A 21030-nucleotide genomic window follows, 5' to 3' on the forward strand; every position below is an offset into this window, starting at 1 on the left:
ATACTCTTTGCATGCTTTCAGAATATCAGATATTGTGTTGACAAACAAATGATTCAGTGCAAAGAGGGTTACCACATAAAAAGTTGTGTACGTTTGGTGAAGGCATACCTCCAAGGGTGCCATGCTGCGGATGTTCATGTTGTGCAGATTTCTCATTCTTGTTCAACGCTGTTGTTGAGCTGGTGGAAGATCCATTTGCAAATTTGTCATAACATTTCAGCAGATGATCCAGTGACTGATTGACAGTTGTCGACTGACACAAGATGAAATTTATATGAGTGACAAAATATTGAATATAAAATACTGAAACAATCATACACTGCAGAAAACTATCTAAGATAACAGTAGAGCAATCAACAAATCTCGATTTAGCTCCCTATTGATGCCTAACCAGATGAGCATGGTTTATCAACAAGAAAGTAGGTGTGGCGGCACTGTGTAAATTAACTCACCTCAGAGCAGCCAATATCTGTTTGATCAACATCCTGAAGAGCGCTATGTGTAGCCAAACTCAAATAGGCCAACACTGGCGTCAGGTCTAAAGATTCAAAATGTAGGCACTGCTCAATGTACACTTGAGAAATGACCTTCAGAGAAGAAAATGCAATTTCAGCATACGATTGCAGAAAAGCAGCTCTCATTTCTTCAGCTTTTAGTATTTCATTTATCTGCCATGATGCTCCCCCTACAGCAGCAAGTTCTTCACTATTCAAGATTGATGTGGATGACTTATTTCCAGCCACATCGTCAGACCTCGCTGGTGTTTTCTTAAGCGACTTCCCTTTCTTCCTCTTTGAAGATGCAACAGGGCACAATGGAGGCTCTAGTCCATAGATCTCAGAAAAACAAGAGGCTTTAGATTGCAGAATATTAGTCAGTGCTTCAAACATTTCATCAGAACAGCCACTCAGATGGACCAACTTATGTGCTGCCAGCAATGCTTCTTGACATTCTTCCTGCTTGGAACTCACAGCAGCATTTATAACTGTATCCATGCATTCGGCATGCAATACACGTAGACCATCAGGTGATACTACTGGAACCATACTAAGAAGAGCAGCCTGGGCATTATCAGAAACTGCAGTTTTAAAGAGCAGCTTCAGCTTAGCATTTGCAAAGCATTCTCTCAAACCAACCAAACTAGAGCCCTCATCAGATAAACTTTTTATTAGTTTGGCCGAAGCAATTATAAGACCGTCAGTCTGCTCTGACTTCAATCCTGATGGTGACAATGCCAGAGTAACAGCGAGTTTAATAAACTCAACAAGAGATCGTGAGGATGATCCTTCAGACAGAGCGAATTCACAAAACCTTGCCCCAGCTGCCGGCGATCTCTTTATGAGTGCAATGCAGCGAGCACATGCTTCTTTCAGAGACAACTTAGATGGAAAGTAAGAAGGAATGAGAAGCTTTGTGATTTTCTGAGCAACACGAGGGTGGTCGTCTGCAAGTGAAGATAATAAAGTGTCCAAACCAACAACCTAAAACAGAAAATGTGCGTTAAAAATCCTACCAGAAATATCCAAATATAGACTACCATATGTGCTCAGATTGAAAATATTATAAATGCAAAGCAAAGGTGACTCAAGCAAAAGTGTAATCAGGATATGTATACAATGCCTATGTACCATACCTTATTGTACTGGAAAGATCTAAGATCACGAATAGCTAAAAGGAGATCTACAGCAGCAACTCTGACAGATAAAGCAGGATCAGAGACCATATCGCTTAATCTTGGAAGTAGAACTTTCAGTATGTCATGACTTTGTGGATTGTCAAGCAGGTATATGAGGCCATTGAGAGTTGATAGACGGACATCATTGCAAGAATCTTTGGACATATCATCAACAATTTTACTCAATTTTTTTGAAATAGTTGGCGATGGAATAACTTCCCAAAACTGGTTAAGAATACGGCAAAGTCCTTCAACTGTAACTGCACGTATTTCTGGGCAGTCATCCATGAGAAGTTTGTCTAGCAAGTAGAACTGCTTCTCTAACAGAGGATCATTGACATCCTTTGTCACATCTGGGTCTTCAAGGGGAAATACATCTAATAGAAGATGTAAAGCATTAAGGCGAACATTAGAGTTCGCAACCTGCCAAAAATTAGAATATTGAGATAACCAAAAAGTGTTTAAAACTTGAAGTGTTCCCTACATATATTATTTGACATTTATATAAACATTAAAAATTGAAAGATAAGTGAATAGAATTTCCGAGTATAAACTAAACTTGAAGTATTCCATTGAGTTATTTGAAAACAGAGTTGTGCATGATATTGTACCTATGTAGAGTCAGCAAGTGAAATTGTTTGAAAGCAGAAGTGTACATGATATTGTACCTACTGGTACTGCTCAATATTCATTGATCAAATATTCATATGCAGGCTGCAGCGTTATTTAATGAGTGAATATAATCCAGTAGGCACGCTTTTATCTTGAGTATCACAGTACTGATAAATTTCATTTTGTTCAAAACCTAATCATGTGAAAACTTAAGAATTACTCCCTCTGTTCATAAATATAAGACGCCTTAGACATTTTAAAGTGAGCTCGATACACACCATAATGAGTGAATCTACACATTAAAAATAGACTAGATACATACCAAAATAGATGGATCTACAAAAAGCTAAGACAGCTTATATTAGTGAATGGAGGGAGTATTTCTCAACTCCCCGAGAAGTTCAATGAGCTAAGGTGAGATAATAAACAAGTAGAATGTAAAATAAGAGGCTGAGAGATCATGTGAACTGTCATATGAAATTGTGGATGCTTGTCGAAGTTACAGTCATGCGATGAGTTAAACTCTCTCTTTTCTATTACGGCAGTTAGTAGTTCGAAGTTCTGCTAACTATTTTCGTTATTTTCAGATGTTACTGCAATAGTTTGACAATTGTATTTGAGAAAGCAGGACATTATTTCCAGAGAACTAAATAGGCATCAAGAACATGCTACTTCCAGGATTCTAACCAAGTAGGGAACAGGAATAAGCTAGTTCTAGAATTCTAGTCTAAGTCCTGTATGTGGGAATAAACACTACTAGACCAGCCATTTGAGCAGAGTCCGCTATCTGCCATTCTTACGCCTAACCTAAGAAAGGCATTACACTATCATAATTCATGGCCAATTCACTTGAATTGTAATTTCATCTATTACAGAGAAAGCATTTCCAATATGGTGGTGGTCAGCAGCCAGCAGAGAAGAAGAAGAGAATGCATGTACCTGCAATGATCGGAAGACCACAGGCTCGCAGAGCCTGAAGACGAGCTTTTCAACCCCAGGCACCGCCTTCTGCTCGACGAAGGCCCAGAGTATCCTCCTGGTAGCCTTGGCCACGTCCTTGTTTGCGGCATGCACCGCCGTCTCGACCATCCCCTGCAGGAACTGTTCCCCAATCTCGCCCCTAACCCACGCCCCGTCCTTCCATGCCCTGAACACCACCTCCCCGTATGCGACGACCGCGGCCCGCCTCCCCCGCATCATCCCGACCTGCGCCCTGACGAGCTGGAGCCCCTCGGTGGCGAGGCCCTGGCTGACCCCGAGCAGGAGCGCGAGCAGCTTCCGCCCTTCCTCGGCCTTGAGGAAGTGCGGCGACACGAAGCAGCGCAGCAGGAGCATCTTGAAGTCGGAGATGCTGTCGTCGGCGTAGTCGAGCAGCGGGAGCGCGTCGCGGAGCGCGAAGAGGCGGCGGAGGAGCGGCCGGGCGTTGGAGCCGGAGGTGAGCGCGTGGGAGAAGAGGTAGGGTAGGGTCTGCGCGACGAGCGCGTCGCGGCCCGGCGCCGCCCCGCGCCAGGCGAGCTCGAAGCAGGAGGCGGCGAGCGCGGCGAGGGGCGGGTTGGCGGTGGCGAGGAGCGTGAGGCGGTCGTGGAGGAGCGCCAGCGGGCGGAGGAGGTCGTCCCAGCGGGGGGCGTGGGTGGGGTGGGTGAGGAGGAGGTGGAGGAGGAGGGCCGCCGCGGCGGCGCGGGGGGAGGCGGGGGCGGCGGGGTCTGGTGAGGAGGAGATGGCGAGGGCTAGGGTTTGCGGGAGGGCGAGGAGGACCGGGTGGGAGTCCGGGAGGGAGTGGACCGTGTGCTTGAGGTGGGGAGGGGTTTTGAGAGATGCGGCGGCGGAGGTGGAGGTGGTGGCGGGGAGGAGGGTGATGGCGAGCGCGAGGAGGTCGGCGGCGGAGGTGGGGGCGGAGTCGTCGTCTCCGGCGGCGGGGGCGGTTCGGCGGCGGCGGCGCGCGGGCGGCATTGTGGATTTGCGGTGAGATTTTGTGGGGTTTGAAATGGGGCGGAGGGAGGCAGACCGATTTGGGGGAGAATTCGGGAGGTGTGAGTGAGTGAGCAACCACGGAATTTTGGCGGAGAAGGAGAACGGTGGTGTCTCGGTGGTATGGGTTCTTTGGTTTTGGGCTGTGGAATGGAGGCCCGTAAAGGGCACCCAGTCCGCTAAGAAATGGGCCGAGGCGTCACTATTTACCGGTAACGGCATGCACATTTTTTTCTCTTACAAAAAAAACATAGAGCGTGCACAATAGTTTTTTTTTTTTGACAAATCTAGCCCTTTGGCGAAATTAATGGCTCATCTGCCTCTCTACGGAACTACTTTAGAATCTGACCGCTCGATTTGGCGCCAACGAAGATGGAGCCGATATTGTGCACCTTGGCACCAATTGGTTTCGCTATGTGGAAGATGAAGCATTAGTTTCACCAGAGGGTAAGATTTGTCAAAAAGCACCGTAGAGGGAGTGATGTCAGCCTTTTTTTTATACTTTTCATGTTACATTTGTTTAGTTGGACGAGAGAATGAAGAAAAAAGTACGGAGTAGGTTGTGTTTCCTTAACTAACTAAGAGATGATCCCTTAAAAATATGAGAGAAGTCTAATTTATCCATTATAAATATGTTTTCCCTTATAAAATGATTTTTTCAGGCTTTAGTTATTTTTTATTAAATGCTAGGGAAGAAAATTAGAGAGTACATTTTACGACTTACACCTATTACCTTCTATGGATAATGTGAGGGCCAAGTCTCTTTAGCATTTTTTCCATGAGCATGATCAAATAATATATTTATATTTTCCTAACAATTGAACATTCACGGTGAAACTTTGATTGGACAAATTTGAAAGTGCATGGAGCCCCCATGTGTGGTTTTGGTAATTAATGACAATCTCTATGGACTAATATTTGCATTGAGTTATATTTGTAGGTGTTGTCCATAGGCAATGCTTGAACCATATGTTGGCTTCAAGGTTGCAATAAGAAGAAATTGATGAAAAATATCAAGTGTCAAGTATGTCTTGAAGATGAAGATGAAGTGAGCCCTCAAGTTACTTCAAGACATCAACATGATGAAGTGCAAGTTCAAGCTGAGCCAAACTCGAAGAGATCATATGCTCCAAGCTTGCCATGAAGAAATGAAGTGCAAGTTTAAGATGAGCCAAACTCGAAGAGATCATATGCTTGAAGCTTGCCATGAAGAAATGAAGTGCAAGTTCAAGATGAGCCAACTCGAAGAGATCATAGCTTGAAGCTTGCCATGAAGAAATGATGTGCAAGTTCAAGGTGAGCCATCTCAAAGAGATCATTTGCTTGAAGCATGCTCTCCATATGGTGTTCATGGATATGTGAAGATGCGCCGAAGAAGAAGCTCTCCCATGATGGATTATGGGGGAGCGATCCACAAGACTTCGTCAAGCAAGCACAATCAAGAAAGGCGTTCCATCTTGTTGCGGTCAAGATTATTATCATCGAGCTCAAGTGGAATGCGCAAGTATAAGGTTTGCTCTTGACAGGGTTTCTTTCTTACCGGTCTCATAGTGTAGTTGGAGACCGGTTTATAGTTTAGTTGCCGTACTATCAAGAGGGCTCTCGAGTGAGTAACTCGATCGTAGCGTTCGGAGAGAGCTCAAACCTTTGCATCCTTGCATGATCTTTCTTGGTTTTATTTGGATCTTATCCATGTTATTTTTTAGAGCTTGTGCTTATTCTCATGACAAGCTCTAGTTCAACGAAAATGATTTTTGCAAGGGCAACTTGTTGCATTTTTAAGGTTGGAGGTTATCACCGGTATGTCTTTTTTAGATAGGTCAAACCTTTTATCATTTGTTTCTATCCTACATTGTTGGATTATGATGGTTCCCTGCATGGTCTTGTAGAGCTTGTTCCTAGCTTTAAAACAAGCCCAAGATCATCAAAATCGGAGTCCGGATGCTAAAGTTATGCCCGTTTCAGTTTGATGTTTTCACCAGTTTTCAGGGGGGTGGATATTCCGGTCCAAGTTTGGGGCGGATAATCCGGCCCCCCCGAAAAATCCGGTTTCTGGGAAAATCCGGCCAAATATCCGGCCCCCATCCTGGGGCACGTTTTTTCTGGTCCTTAGCCGTTTTTCGGGGGCCGGATATTTTGCAAATATCCGGCCCGGAAAATCCGGTCTGAGCATACTCAAACGGTCATATTTCGATGGGAGGGGGTATTTAAGACCCCCTTCTTCCTCCTTGGGCAGCCACCTCTTCCCCTTTGTGCTCTCCACCATTGTTGACCTTGAGAGCTTTCCTTTCCCTCTACTCCTCCTATGTTTCTTGAATCTTTTTGAGGGAAAAGGAAGAGGAGATCTAGATCTACATTCCTACCAATCAAATCACTCTCTTTGTGAGAGGAATCCACTAGATCTAGATCTTGGAGAAATTTGGTGTTCCTCCTCTTATTTGTTCTTCCTCTCTTATTCCCCCAATAGCTTTTGTAGCTTTGTTGGAATTTGAGAGAGAAGGACTTGAGCATCTTTGTTGTGTTCTTGCCATTGCATTTGGTGCATCGGTTTGAGTTCTCCGCGGTGATTCGTGGTGGTGAAAGCAAGAAGGTTGTTACTCTTGGGTTCTTGGAACCCTAGACGGATTCTAGACCTTTGTGGTGATTTATTGGGAGCCTCCAATTAAGTTGTGGATGTGTGCCCCAACCTTTGTGTAAGGCCCGGTTTCCGCCTCGAAGGAAATCCCTTAGTGGAACCGTGACCTAGGACTTTGTGGCGAGGGTCACCGGAGATTTAGGTGAGGCGCCTTCGTGGCGTTCGGTGTGTGGTGTGAGTACCGCATCTTGGGGTGAGGCCTTTGTGGCGTTGGTGTGCATCGAGCAACCACACCTCAAGGTGAGCCTCATGTGGCGTTCGGGAGCACTAAGCCACCGCACCTCTCCACCGGAGATTAGCACTCGCAAGAGTGTGAACTCCGGGATAAATCATCGTCTCCCGCGTGCCTCGGTTATCTCTATACACGAGCTCTTTACTTATGCACTTTACCTTGTGATAGCCATCGTGCTTGAAGTTATATATATCTTGCTATCACATAAGTTGTTTGTCTTGCTTAGCATAAGTTGTTGGTGCACATAGGTGAACCATTGCTTAGAATAAGTTGTTGGTGCACATAGGTGAACCATAGTATTTAGGCTTTGGGCTTGACAAAGTAAACGATAGTTTTATTCCGCATTTGTTAAGCCCATCTCGTAAAAGTTTTAAACCGCCTATTCACCCCCCCCCTCTAGGCGACATTTGTGTCCTTTCAATATTACTGTGTATTTTTCCAAAAAATGATAAGGTATGGTTCAAATGCGGAATATCGTATTGTTCAACACGAGAGTACGATATGGAAACAAGTTTGCCACACACATATATATTTGGGCTCTACATCAATATTTTCAATATAGCTGAACATTTTCACAAACCGCTTCAAAATTTTATTTTATTATCCTAAAAGAAGTGGAACATTTTCTTCTAGTTAACAAAAACCATACATTGCTACAAGCTAAGTGAACATTTTATGTTGAAGTACATGCACTTTTTTATGGAGGGTAAAACATTTTTCAAAATTGTTATCATTTGATAGAGATCATTTTAGTCATCTATGGGAGAAAAAGCTTGTGAATTTCAAAAAACCATTTTTTAATCAATTCAATTGCCGGAAATATATGATTGTATGAGGGATCATGACTGTATAAATGGTATAAAATGTATATAATTATCTTTGAATGTGGAAACTTAAGAAGTGCCACACCACCCCGAAATAGCTATCTTTTTGGAGAAGCTCGAAATGAACTCTGAGGATGAGAGTTGCTCGGTTTATAGGAAAATCGAGCAAAGCTGGATACAAGGGGCACAAAGTCATCCACTAGTTTGTAGAAATCGATGGAACCCAAGACAAACGCACCACCAAAATCAGCGACACACCAACGGATACCGTGAAGGCACAACACCACCATGTCGCATGCTCCACCGCCGATGAAGGGGAGAAAAAACCAGGCCTCTCTCTAGAAGCACTCTCCGATAATAATTAGTCTACTTGTTTCTCATACTGCTCTCCTAAACCACTCAATTATTAGCAAAACAACTTCGCAAATGCTTTAGGGAGGCTGATTATTACTAATGGAACCATCCCTCTCTATACAGCCGAACACCAAAGCTACCTGTGAAAGCATTAAGACAATCATGAACCAAATAAATTTGGGTGAAATTATAATACTAGTGATGTTGTTTTGCAACTCTTAGATAGAGGCCAGTTCGATAACTGATATAGACTTGCTTAGAAACATTGCTAGTTAAAATAGAACTGCAGAATTCTTTTGTTGTACCCATTCAGTGCATTGTAATAACATCTTGCCAAGTGATAAATTGTGTACCAAAATATTATAATCAGTATTTTCACCGTTCTACTTGCTCAGCCACTTTTTGAGTAATGAGTACCACCCTCAGCTTAATATAAGCTCTGTTATTGTCAGGTTACCTACCAAACCACCTTATTCTGCTCCCTCACAAAAAAAACACCTTAGGCCTTGTTCGGCAGCCGTGGTTTGACAGGTTTTTTGGTGTCTCATCCCGGCCCAGTTTTAATCCACCAGAAACCACGGCCGATCTGTTCGGTAGGCCGGTTTCTAGCGGGCTTACCCGAGCAATCCCCAAAAATACACGTCGGGTAGGCCGGGTTTGGAGTGGAAGAGAAACGCTCGCCCCTCCTCGCGTTTCTGGCTGCTGGCCACGCACACAGCGAAAGCACCTACCTACCAAACAGCGTTTTAAAGAGAGGGGTTGTAAGAGGTTAAGGTGTAAGTGTTTTTGAGGGGATTTGGTGAGTGGCGTGGTTTCACCCAATCCCGCTGGGGTTAACCCACCTAATCCCCAAAAATCCACTACTGCCGAACAGGGCCTTATTCTGCCCTCAAAACAGGTTAAATAAATAGAATGGCCCAGGGTGAGATAGCAGGTGGGAAGGCTTTCTAACCGACCAAGGAAAGAAAAGTCACAGGACACCACAACGAGTAACCTGGTTACTATTCCCATCTAGGCAGCTTTCAAGAACTACACAGCTATGCACAAGAGACAGTCCATCATTCACAGGTTCCACTAAAGATTTAGTAAAAAAACTCACACAAAGAATAAGCCAATGATTCTTTGACCGCGGTCAGAGTACATGTGTACAGTATGTGTGATGAATGGCTAGGCTGGCTGGCCATCTCTCTGCATTTTTTTGTTTGCTCCCTTGTCTATGTGCAGCAGTTGGTCCTTGCAGGCTTGAAATCTTTTGCCAGCTAGTGCAGGCAGGCAGAGTGTGCTTGTTGCCAGGGCCACGCTGCAAATGATGCAAGCAAGCCACCCCTTGGCTCAGGCTTTCAGTTGGGGCTGAGACTTGAGATCACAGCAGCATAAAATTTCCAGCTACCATTCCTCATCCACTCTTCCATTTCATTCATGTTTCATGAATAACTGGCATTTGTATGCGTACATGAAGACAGCCACTAAGAAACCTATTCATGTTTCATGAATGTATTCACATGGAAATAAAGAACAATTTCAAGCTTACACACAATGTGATACATTCAACCATACTATCTCTGATAATCTTATCGGATGTTTCGTGACAAGGTGTGTGAAATATATATTCATCCTGAGGAAACAATATGATCAAGTGATCATGTGCAAGGGTACAGAGGATTCTGATGATGGCACTTGCGGTAGAAGGCTGGCATTGTTTAACCCGTGGCTCAGTCTCTTGCACCGCTTTATTAGAGCCAGGCAGACCTGCAGGCCAGTGAGGTGGCCACTCACTTCTAGGTGGTATGGCACCCCCTTTGAACAAACAAATTTCAACAAACTTTGTCTCCAAGATTGGTTTTGACTGCATTGGTGACTGAGCTGCTGCATACATATTTTTTGGCAGCTGGATGCATGGTCCCTCCCTTCCAACAACCATATGCAGCTCCCATGACACTCACAGTATTCAATCCTGGTTAACAACAGGTTAGGATGCAATAACACACTCATATTTTTCGATGTTCCTTGTGTACTTTGATTAGTTTTGCCGAACATGTTAAGGATTGCACAAATACTTTTCATTGGCACGCTAAAAAAGGGACACTCTCTCATTTGATAATAACTAGTTAGGTATAGCATCTAGCATAAATGTGGTTGTGATGGTCCCTTTGGTAGTATGATTCATATGCTATTTTTTCCTAATTTCTCGCATAATGCATACGCCGCTTGTAGTGCCTTGCGACGAAAAGGAATGCATACACATGTAAATCAAAACTAACTTAAGGGTTTCTTTGGATCACATGGTTATTAAATAAAGAAATAGTTGGTTGCTACGCTTTCAGTGCCAGCTTTCCTTGATGCGCATGGAGCTCACCCAGTTGGTTGCTACGCACATCGAGGAGGCGACTCGCCCCCTCCGTGAGGAGGTGGCAAGTCTCAAGTTGTTGTTGGCACATGTTGGTGATTCTTTGGAGCCTACGGAGGCATGTTCTTCAGGTGGACATGAGCTCGCCACCGTGCAGGTTTCACTTGCACTTGGCTCCGCTGAGGAGAAGTCATCTGTGGTTGAGGAAGAATATCTCTACAGCTGTTTCTCTCCTCGTGGTAGCCCCGGCCAGTCGCTGCAACCTGTTGTGCCGGCTGCCTTGGAGAGCGAGGGCAGAGACGAGACCTTGGCTCCGGTGTTGCAGATCACGCTAGAGCGACATGTGTTGCGTGGTGATTCTCCTGCGGTGCTTCCGCTGGTGTTAGGCTCTTTGGAGACCTTGGAGGTGGCCATGACACCCCCGCCACCACAGTTGGAGCCTTGCCAGTCCCTCACCTCTTTGGACCGTGGAGCAGTGTTGGCGCCTAGTTCTGAGGCTCTTTTTGCAAAAGAGCTTTGCGGCTTGCTTGCTAGTTTGGAGGCGGCTAGCCCTGGATATGGCAAGGACATTGACTGCGTCTTGGCAGGAAAGGCCTCGGAGGATATGATCAGGAGGGTGGAGAAGTCTCTCAGGAAAGTATCTATCAGGAGCATAAGAAGGAAGAGAGCCGGTTGATTAGTTGTTGGACTCTTTTTGGTTGTCATGTCCTTTTAGTGGGTCTTCTTTGCGACGTTGTGCTCTCGGATGTTGGTTTAGAGGTTGCTTTTGATGTTGTTCTCTTGTGGGTGTGCTGTTGGTATGGGCTTGGCCCTGTTGTTGTAGGTTTTCGCTCGGTTTTCTCCTAAAAACTAAGCAACTTCTTCTTAATTAATAGATGAGGCAAAGCTTTTGCCTCCATTTTAAAAAAAAAAAACGCAGGAATGTGGTAGGATTGCGGGTACAAAACAAAGGATAGCAAACACAGAAAAATTATAGAAATAATCATTTCAATGGAACTCAAGGAGAACACATGAAAAATGTATTGATCCTACACGAATGGGCATAAAAATAATATTAGATTGCATATTGATATTCATATGGGATTGAGGTGCCGAATGTAGATGGCAGACGATGGCGGCATTTATACGTCGTTACCTTGTTGAACGCATCGCCATGGCAACCAATGTCTACCTACTCGCGCTGCTCCGAGAAAAACCTCACATCTGGGTGTCCCGGATTGGACGAGTGCGACGCTTTCTGCGCCGTTCTTCCTCTTGAGGCATCGTTTTTGGAGCATCTCCTAGATAGCAGCACATAGTGGTGGAGTGGTGTGTATCTAGCGCATCGACGACTTCTACGGCCGACGTTGTTTGTGTTTTCAAGAATGTTAATTCACCTGTTGTCGGGTTTCTAGGTGTTAAACAATGATTTTATGTTTTATGATGTATGCTCTTGACATAACTTTGTTGAATAAAATGTAAATAAAAACTGTATGCATGGACTGATGTAGGGGCTGGGCTTCTCCATTTTAAAAAAAACGGAGTAGGAATTTTGGAGATGTTATTTATTTATCCTAAAAAATCCATTAGAAAAAATCCTGTGGATTGGATTCCTCCACGTTTCCTTTTGAAGATTCTTCAATCTAAAGGGGTCCTAAAACGAAGCTGCTGCATCACGTGGTTCTATTTGGATTGCAACGTGGAATGAGTCGTAGTTAGGAGCTTCGGATCGCGTAACATTGGAAGTTGCAGTGTGTGTGTGTGTGTGAGGCAGGGAGAGATTGGTCATTGGTGTCAGGGGCTGTGGACGGTACCGCAGAAAGTGGCTCACTCGATTGAACATTTTTCCCCATGGCATGAGGCAGTGCGTGCAGCCGTGCAGCGCAGGAGGGAAAGAAAAAGCCTCTCCTTTTTACCGGCTAGCTGTAAGGTAGAACCTGCCCTGCCTGCATGGATGCACACAGCTCTGTGTCGGTAAAGCCAGATCACACAGGAGAGGGAGGGCCAGCATTACTGCCTAGATCAATACGAAGGTGTATACTCATTCGTATATTGTTTTTAAAAAAATAGGAACACATGCAAGAAACACGTGTTCTCGCTACAAGAAAATGGATGTACGCCGACGGCCTGTACCACAGGCCGACGACTTTTTATCAGGGCCGTCGGCATATGCATCGAGGAGAGGAGCCGAGCCATGTGACCGTCGGCAAAGGAAGACCGACGGCCTGTAGAAATAAGCCTTTTTTTTTGCAAACAAGTAGTGATCTATGAAAAAAGACACATTTGGTTCTTACAAACAACAAATCCGACTGCTCGAAACAACACAAATTTTGTTATTTTTACATAGAGCACTAAACATGAAATTTCGCACAACTCATATTCGTTGCCAAAATAATTTGGTTTTTTTTTTTCTAAAATTATCGGAACGGGAGCATATGAGCTTGGGTTCAGATGGGCATCTCTTGCCTAATATGTCTATTACTAGCACACACGTCCCCCCCCCCTCCACACACACACACACACTTTCTCATGTCGTTTCGTAACAAGTGTTCGGTATATGCGCACATGGGTCATATTAACGAAATATGTAGAAGAAACTAGCATGGAAGTACAAAATGTTACTTTCTCTTCATAAAGATAAGACTATAAAACATGGGTTCCTTGGTTGTCAATTTCACTTCATGTTTGATTTATTGTTGTATTTGCATCTAACTTGTATCCACTTTTTTACCATACCCCACTGGTAGAAAAAAGGGCTTCCGTCCAACCCCTTTAGTCGCGGTTCGGGAGGCAACCCGCGACTAATGCTCCATCCGAGACGAAAGGGTACCCCTTTAGTCGCGGTTGGTAACACCAGCCGGGACTAAAGGGCTATGGAAGGATGCGGCCGGCGGAAAAACCTTTAGTCGCGGTTGGGGACACCAACCGCGACTAAAGGGGCCCTTTAGTCGCGGTTGGTGTCCCCAACCGCGACTAAAGGTTTTTCCGCATTTTTCACTCCCCATGCACCCCGCACCCCCCCCCCGTGGATCGGCTTTTTTTGCTTTGTAAAATACAAAAGAAAATGATAGAAAATTAAAAAAATTGTTTTCAGATTCTTGTATGTTATGCAACCTACTATTCAGAGAAATTAAAAAATTTGAATTTTCATTTTTTTTGCAATTTTTTTTAGAAAAATGGTAAAACCGCAATAACTTTTGCATACGATGTTGGAAAAAACGTATAATATATCAAAAAAATCCTGGGAAAAAGTTACATCCGAATTCACCTGGGATTACCCGGTTAGCCAATTTTTAGATTCTCAAAATTCCTAATGAAAATATGAAAGCAGGAAGATTTTAGTTTTTGTTAGAAATTACGTATTTTATATTTTTTTAAAAATTTAAATTAATAATTGCATCTTGCATAAAGATTACTATTACTTAACCATAAAGTTAGCCAATTTTTAGATTTTCAAATTTTCAGGTTTTAGGTTTGGCAAAAAAAATATTTTAAAAAATAAAAAATTAATTATAATATAAATTTAAAAAGTTAATATTTATTTATTCAAGATTATTATTACATCATTATTTTTGTTTATTAAAATAATTATTTGACATTCAAACAATAAATAAGTGTGACATCGACCAACATGTTAATAGGATTGATATGATACTAGTATCAACAACATGCGCGCGAAGCACTTGGAAGGAGGATGGGAAAGGAACTTGGAAGTTAAGCGTGCTAGTGCTGGAGTAGTGGGATGATGGGTGACCGAGCGGGAAGTTCGACCACAGGTAAGAAATTTGACTAGAGATTAAGTGTAGTTAGTGACTAAACTATGCAAATAACAGAAATAGTAGAAATTCTAAAAAAATAGAAAAAAAAGAGGGAGTGAAAAATAATTAGAAACTCAAATGAATTAAAAAAATAACTCGAAATAGTGATGTCTACTCACGCTTTTTTTCCTGTAGACAGTGTTGGGCCTCCAAGAGCAGATGTTTGTAGAACAGCAGCAAGTTTTCCCTTAAGTGGATCACCCAAGGTTTATCGAACTCAGGGAGGAAGAGGTCAAAGATATCCCTCTCAAGCAACCCTGCAATCACGATACAAGAAGTCTCTTGTGTCCCCAACACACCTAATACACTTGTCAGATGTATATGTGCACTAGTTCGGCGAAGAGATAGTGAAATACAAGTAGTATGGATATATATGAGTGGTAATAGTAATCTGAATAAAATATGGCAGCAAGTAAACATGTAGTAGAACAGTAAATAAACGGTGTTTGCAGTATTGGAAACAAGGCCTAGGGATCATACTTTCACTAGTGGACACTCTCAACATTGATCGCATAATAAATAATAACTTCTCTCATTTGTGCTACATATACTCTTTTGTTGGATGACAAACATCATTCGTTGCGTAGGGATACAAGAGCTCCCTCAAGCTGGAGTTAACAAGCGCCACAACATTCAGCATTCATATTTAAGTAACCTTAGAGCATAATAGATCTTTGCAAAATAGACCGAGTACTAACATAGCATACACACTGTCACCTTTACACTATGAAGGGGAAATAAATCACATCAATACTATCATAGCGATAATCAACTCCATAACCTACAAGAGATTATGATCATAATCTATGACAAGAACTACACAATGCACACACTGTCACCATTACATCATGCATGAGGAATAGACTATGTTAATAACATCACATGAGTAGCACATTAACTAGTAGCGATACAAAGCACATTGCAATCATAAAGGGATATAAATAAGCACTTCACTATGCCATTCATAACAGTGAATAAGTATTCTGTGAAATATAGCCTAAGAGACCCACACGGTGCACACACTTGTCACCTTTACACACGTGGGACAAGGAGTCTCCGGAGATCACATAAGTAAAACCCACTTGACTAGCATAATGACATCTAGATTACAAGCATCATCATATGAATCTCAATCATGTAAGGCAGCTCATGAGATTATTGTATTGAAGTACATAGGAGAGAGATGAACCACATAGCTACCGATACAGCCCCGAGCCTCGATGGAGAACTACTCCTCCTCATGGGAGACGACGAACGGTGATGAAGATGGCGGTGATGTCGATGGAGGAGCCTTCAGGGGCACTTCCCCGTCCCGGCGGCGTGCCGGAACAGAGACTCCTGTCCCCCAGATCTTGGCTTCGCGATGGCGGCGGCTCTGGAACTTTTCTCGTACCGTGGCTTTTTTCGTATCGAGGTTTTAGGTCAGGGGGCTTCTTATAGGCGAAGAGACGGAGTCGGAAGGGCTACGGGGGGCCCACACAACAGGCCGGCGCCCCCCCCCTCTGGCCGCGCCGCCTTAGTGTGTGGGGCCCCTGTGGCCCCCCTCTGGTCCCTCTCGGGTGTTCTGGAAGCTTCGTGGATTTCTAAGATGCTGGGCGTTGATTTCGTCCAATTCCGAGAATATTTCCTTACTAGGATTTCTGAAACCAAAAACAGCAGAAAACAAGAACCGGCACTTCGGCATCTCGTCAATAGGTTAGTTCCGGAAAACGCATCAAAACGATATAAAGTGTGAACAAAACATGTAGGTATTGTCATAAAACAAGCATGGAACATCGGAAATTATAGATACGTTTGAGACGTATCGGCATCCCCAAGCTTAGTTCCTACTCGTCCTCGAGTAGGTAAACGATAACACAAATAATTTCTGAGGTGACATGCTACCATCATATTCTTGATCAACATTATTGTAAAGCATATGACATGAATGAAGTGATTCAAAGCAATGATCTACATGTTGCTAACATATAGCAAAACTTTTCATGAATAGTACTTTCAAGACAAGCATCAAAAAGTCTTGCATAAGAGTTAACTCATAAAGCAATAAATTCAAAGTAAAGGCATCGAAGCAACACAAAGGAAGATATAAGTTTCAGCAGTTGCTTTCAACTTTCAACATGCATATCTCATGGATAATGGTCAACATAGAGTAATACGATGAATGCAAATAAGCAAGTATGTAAGGATCAATGCACAGTTGACACAAGTGTTTGCTTCTAAGATCGAAGGAAATAGGTAAACTGACTCAACATAAAGTAAAAGATAGGCCCTTCGCAGAGGGAAGCAGGGATAAAATCATGTGCTAGAGCTTTTCAAGTTTTGAAATCATATGGAGAGCATAAAAGTAAAGTTTTGAGAGGTTTTTGTTGTTGTCAACGAATGGTAATGGGTACTCTAACTACCTCGCCAACCAGACTTTCAAGAGCGGCTCCCATGAAGGACGTTATTTCTACCAGCAAGGTAGATCATCCCTCTTCTCTTTTGTTTACACATGTACTTTAGTTTTATTTATTAGATGACACTCCCCCCAACCTTTTCTTTCACAAGCCATGGCTAACCGAATCCTCGGGTGCCTTCCAACATTCACATACCATGGAGGAGTGTCTATTTGCAAATTTAAGTTGCTTTCTGATAGATCAGAGCAAAACACGTGAAGAGAATTATTAATGCAAGTTAATTAATTGGGACTGGGAACCCCATTGCCAGCTCTTTTTGCAAAATTATTGGATAAGCGGATGAAGCCACTAGTCCATTGTGAAAGTCTGTCAGAAGTAAATGACAAGATCGAAAGATAAAACACCACATACTTCTTCATGAGCTATAAAACATTGACACAAATAAGAGATAATAGCTTTTGAATTGTTTAAAGGTAGCACATGAAGTATTTACTTGGAATGGCAGGAAATACCACATAGTAGGTAGATATGGTGGACACAAATGGCATAGGTTTTGGCTCAAGTTTTTGGATGCACGAGAAGTATTCCCTCTCAGTACAAGGCTTTGGCTAGCAAGGTTGTTTGAAGCAAACACAAGTATAAACGGTACAGCAAAACTTACATAAGAACATATTGCAAGCATTATAAGACTCTACACTGTCTTCCTTGTTGCTCAAACACTTTACCAGAAAATATCTAGACCTTAGAGAGACCAATCATGCAAACCAAATTTCAACAAGCTCTACGGTAGTTCTCCATTAGTAGGTTTAAACTACATGGTGCATGAGCTTAAACATGATATATGAGAGCTCAAAACAATTGCCAAGTATCAAATTATTCAAGACCATGTGAAGCATTTTCTGATTCCAACCAAATAGAAATAAGTGAAGCGATCAACTTTCGCCCTTGAACATTAAAAGCATGAATGAAGAACACTAGTGTTCATATGAAAAAGCGGAGCGTGTCTCTCTCCCACACAAGGATGAACTTATTCAGAGAATGAAAATAACAAAACGAAAATAAAAGCACACGAGACGCTCCAAGTAAAGTACATAAGATGTGATCTGAATAAAAATATAGTTTCACTAGAAGTGGCCTGATAAGTTGTCGATGAAGAAGGGGATGCCTTGGGCATCCCCAAGCTTAGATGCTTGAGTCTTCTTAAAATATGCAGGGATGAACCACCGGGGCATCCCCAAGCTTAGACCTTTCGCTCTTCTTGATCATAGTATATCATCCTCTTCTATTGACCCTTGAAAACTTCCTCCACACCAAACTTCAAGCAAACTCATTAGAGGGTTAGTGCATAATCAAAATTCACATGTTCAGAGGTGACACAATCATTCTTTACACTTCTGGACATTGCACAAAGTTTCTAAAAGTTAATGGAACAAAGAAACCCATTCAACATAGCAAAAGCGGCAATGCGAAATAAAAGACAGAATCTGTCAAAAACAGAACAGTCCGTAAAGATGAACCTGTAAGGGGCACTTAACTTGCTCAAACGGAAAAACTCGAAACTAATGAAAGTTGCGTACATATCTGAGGATCACACACGTAAATTTGCAGATTTTTTTGATTTTTTTACAGAGACTTCTGCTCAAATTCGTGATAGACAGCAAATCTGTTTCTGCGCAGCAATCCAAATCTAGCATCAACTTTACCATAGAGACTTTACTTGGCACAAAAACATGATAAGGAGAGGTTGCTACAGTAGTAAACAACTTCCAAGACTCAAATATAAAACAAAAGTGCTGTAGTAAAATAAACACATGGGTTATCTCCCAAGAAGTTCTTTCTTTATAGCCATCAAGATGGGCTCAGCAATTTTAATGATATTCTCGCAAGAAAGAAGAGTTGAAGCAAAAGAGAACATCATAAAGCAAATTTAAAACACATTTAAGCCTAACCCACTTCCTATGAAAAGGCATCTTGTACACAAATAAATTTATGAAGAACAAAGTGGTAAGCATAGAAAAGCAACACAAGCGCAATTTCAAGATTCTCAACATAAAGAGGGGAAACTTAATATTATTAAGATGCATATAACCATATTTCCCTCTTTCATAATAACTTTCAGTAGCATCATGAACAAACTCAACAATATAACTATCACATAAAGCATTCTTGTCATGAGCCACATGCATAAAATTATTACTCTCCACATAAGCATAATCAATTTTATTAGTTGTAGTGGGAGCAAATTCAACAAAGTAGCTATCATTATTATTCTCATCAAGTGTAGGAGGCATAGTATAATCATAATAAAATTTACTCTTCATAGTAGGCGGCACCAAAAGACCACTATCATTATAATCATCATAAATAGGAGGCAAAGTATCATCAAAGAAAATTTTCTCCTCAATGCTTGGGGGACTAAAAATATCATGCTCATCAAAACCAGCTTCCCCAAGCTTAGAATTTTCCATATCATTAGCAACAATGGTGTTCAAAGCGTTCATACTAATATCATTGCTACTAGCATGCAAATAAGATTCCATAGGTTTTTTAATCTTCGCAGCAAACAATCCATGTCTTAACTCAGGAAATAGAATAAGAAGCTCATTGTTACTTTCCATTATGCCTAACTAGTGTAAACAAGAAACAAAAAGATGCAATTGCAGGATCTAAAGGAAATAGCTTCGAGTACTTACAACGGCGCCGGAAAATAGCTTAGTAGCCGAGATCCGGAGTGTGAGTACCTTTTACCTTTCCTCCCCGAGCAACGGCGCCGTGAAAATAGCTTGATGTCTACTCACGCTTCTTTTCACGTAGACAGTGTTGGGCCTCCAAGAGCGAGAGGTTTGTAGAACAGCAGCAAATTTTCCCTTAAGTGGATCACCCAAGGTTTATCGAACTCGGGGAGGAAGAGGTCAAAGATATCCCTCTCAAGCAACCCTGCAATCACGATACAAGAAGTCTCTTGTGTCCCCAACACACCTAATACACTTGTCAGATGTATAGGTGCACTAGTTCGGCGAAGAGATAGTGAAATACAAGTAGTATGTATGTATATGAGTGGTAATAGTAATCTGAATAAAATATGGCAGCAAGTAAACATGCAGTAGAACAGTAAATAAACGGTGTTTGCAGTATTGGAAACAAGGCCTAGGGATCATACTTTCACTAGTGGACACTCTCAACATTGATCGCATAATAAATAATAACTTCTCTCATTTGTGCTACATATACTCTTTTGTTGGATGACAAACACCATTCGTTGCGTAGGGATACAAGAGCTCCCTCAAGCCGGAGTTAACAATCGCCACAACATTCAACATTCATATTTAAGTAACCTTGGAGCATAATAGATCTTTGCAAAATAGACCGAGTACTAACATAGCATACACACTGTCACCTTTACACTATGAAGGGGGAATAAATCACATCAATACTATCATAGCGATAATCAACTCCATAACCTACAACATATTATGATCATAATCTACGACAAGAACTACACAATGCACACACTGTCACCATTACATCATGCAGGAGGAATAGACTACTTTAATAACTTCACATGAGTAGCACATTAACTAGTAGCGATACAAAGCACATTGAAATCATAAAGGGATATAAATAAGCACTTCACTATGCCATTCATAACAGTGAATAAGTATTCTGTGAAATATAGCCTAAGAGACCCACACGGTGCACACACTGTCACCTTTACACACGTGGGACAAGGAGTCTCCGGAGATCACATAAGTAAAACCCACTTGACTAGCATGATGACATCTAGATTACAAGCATCATCATATGAATCTCAATCATGTAAGGCAGCTCATGAGATTATTGTATTGAAGTACATAGGAGAGAGATGAACCACATAGCTACCGGTACAGCCCCGAGCCTCGATGGAGAACTACTCCCTCCTCATGGGAGACATCAGCGGTGATGAAGATGGCGGTGATGTCGATGGAGGAGCCTTCCGGGGGCAGTTCCCCGTCCCGGCGGCGTGCCGGAACAGAGAATCATGTCCCCCAGATCTTGGCTTCGCGATGGCGGCGGCTCTGGAACTTTTCTCGTACCGTGGCTTATTCGTATCGAGGTTTTAGGTCAGGGGGCTTCTTATAGGCGAAGAGGCGGAGTCGGAAGGGCTACGGGGGGCCCACACAACAGGCCGGCGCCCCCCCTCTGGTCGTGCC

The 21030-nt window shown here is 42.6% G+C and overlaps 1 protein-coding gene across 1 annotated transcript in view; it reads right to left on the bottom strand.

The window, feature by feature from the left end:
• LOC124696836 overlaps window positions 1-4237 on the bottom strand; it is a 17094-nt gene extending 12857 nt beyond the window's left edge. Inside the window, exons 1-4 of the mRNA XM_047229497.1 lie at window positions 3227-4237; window positions 1634-2098; window positions 453-1481; window positions 92-253 (exon numbers count right to left, since the gene is read on the bottom strand). Coding sequence (XP_047085453.1) covers window positions 92-253; window positions 453-1481; window positions 1634-2098; window positions 3227-4237 — 2667 coding nt within the window. The remainder of the gene's footprint in view (window positions 1-91; window positions 254-452; window positions 1482-1633; window positions 2099-3226) is intronic.
• Window positions 4238-21030: the final 16793 nt, after the last annotated feature.

The sequence above is a fragment of the Lolium rigidum genome, chromosome 3 (genome assembly GCF_022539505.1).
Source record: "Lolium rigidum isolate FL_2022 chromosome 3, APGP_CSIRO_Lrig_0.1, whole genome shotgun sequence".
In the NCBI taxonomy this organism is placed as follows: domain Eukaryota; kingdom Viridiplantae; phylum Streptophyta; class Magnoliopsida; order Poales; family Poaceae; genus Lolium; species Lolium rigidum.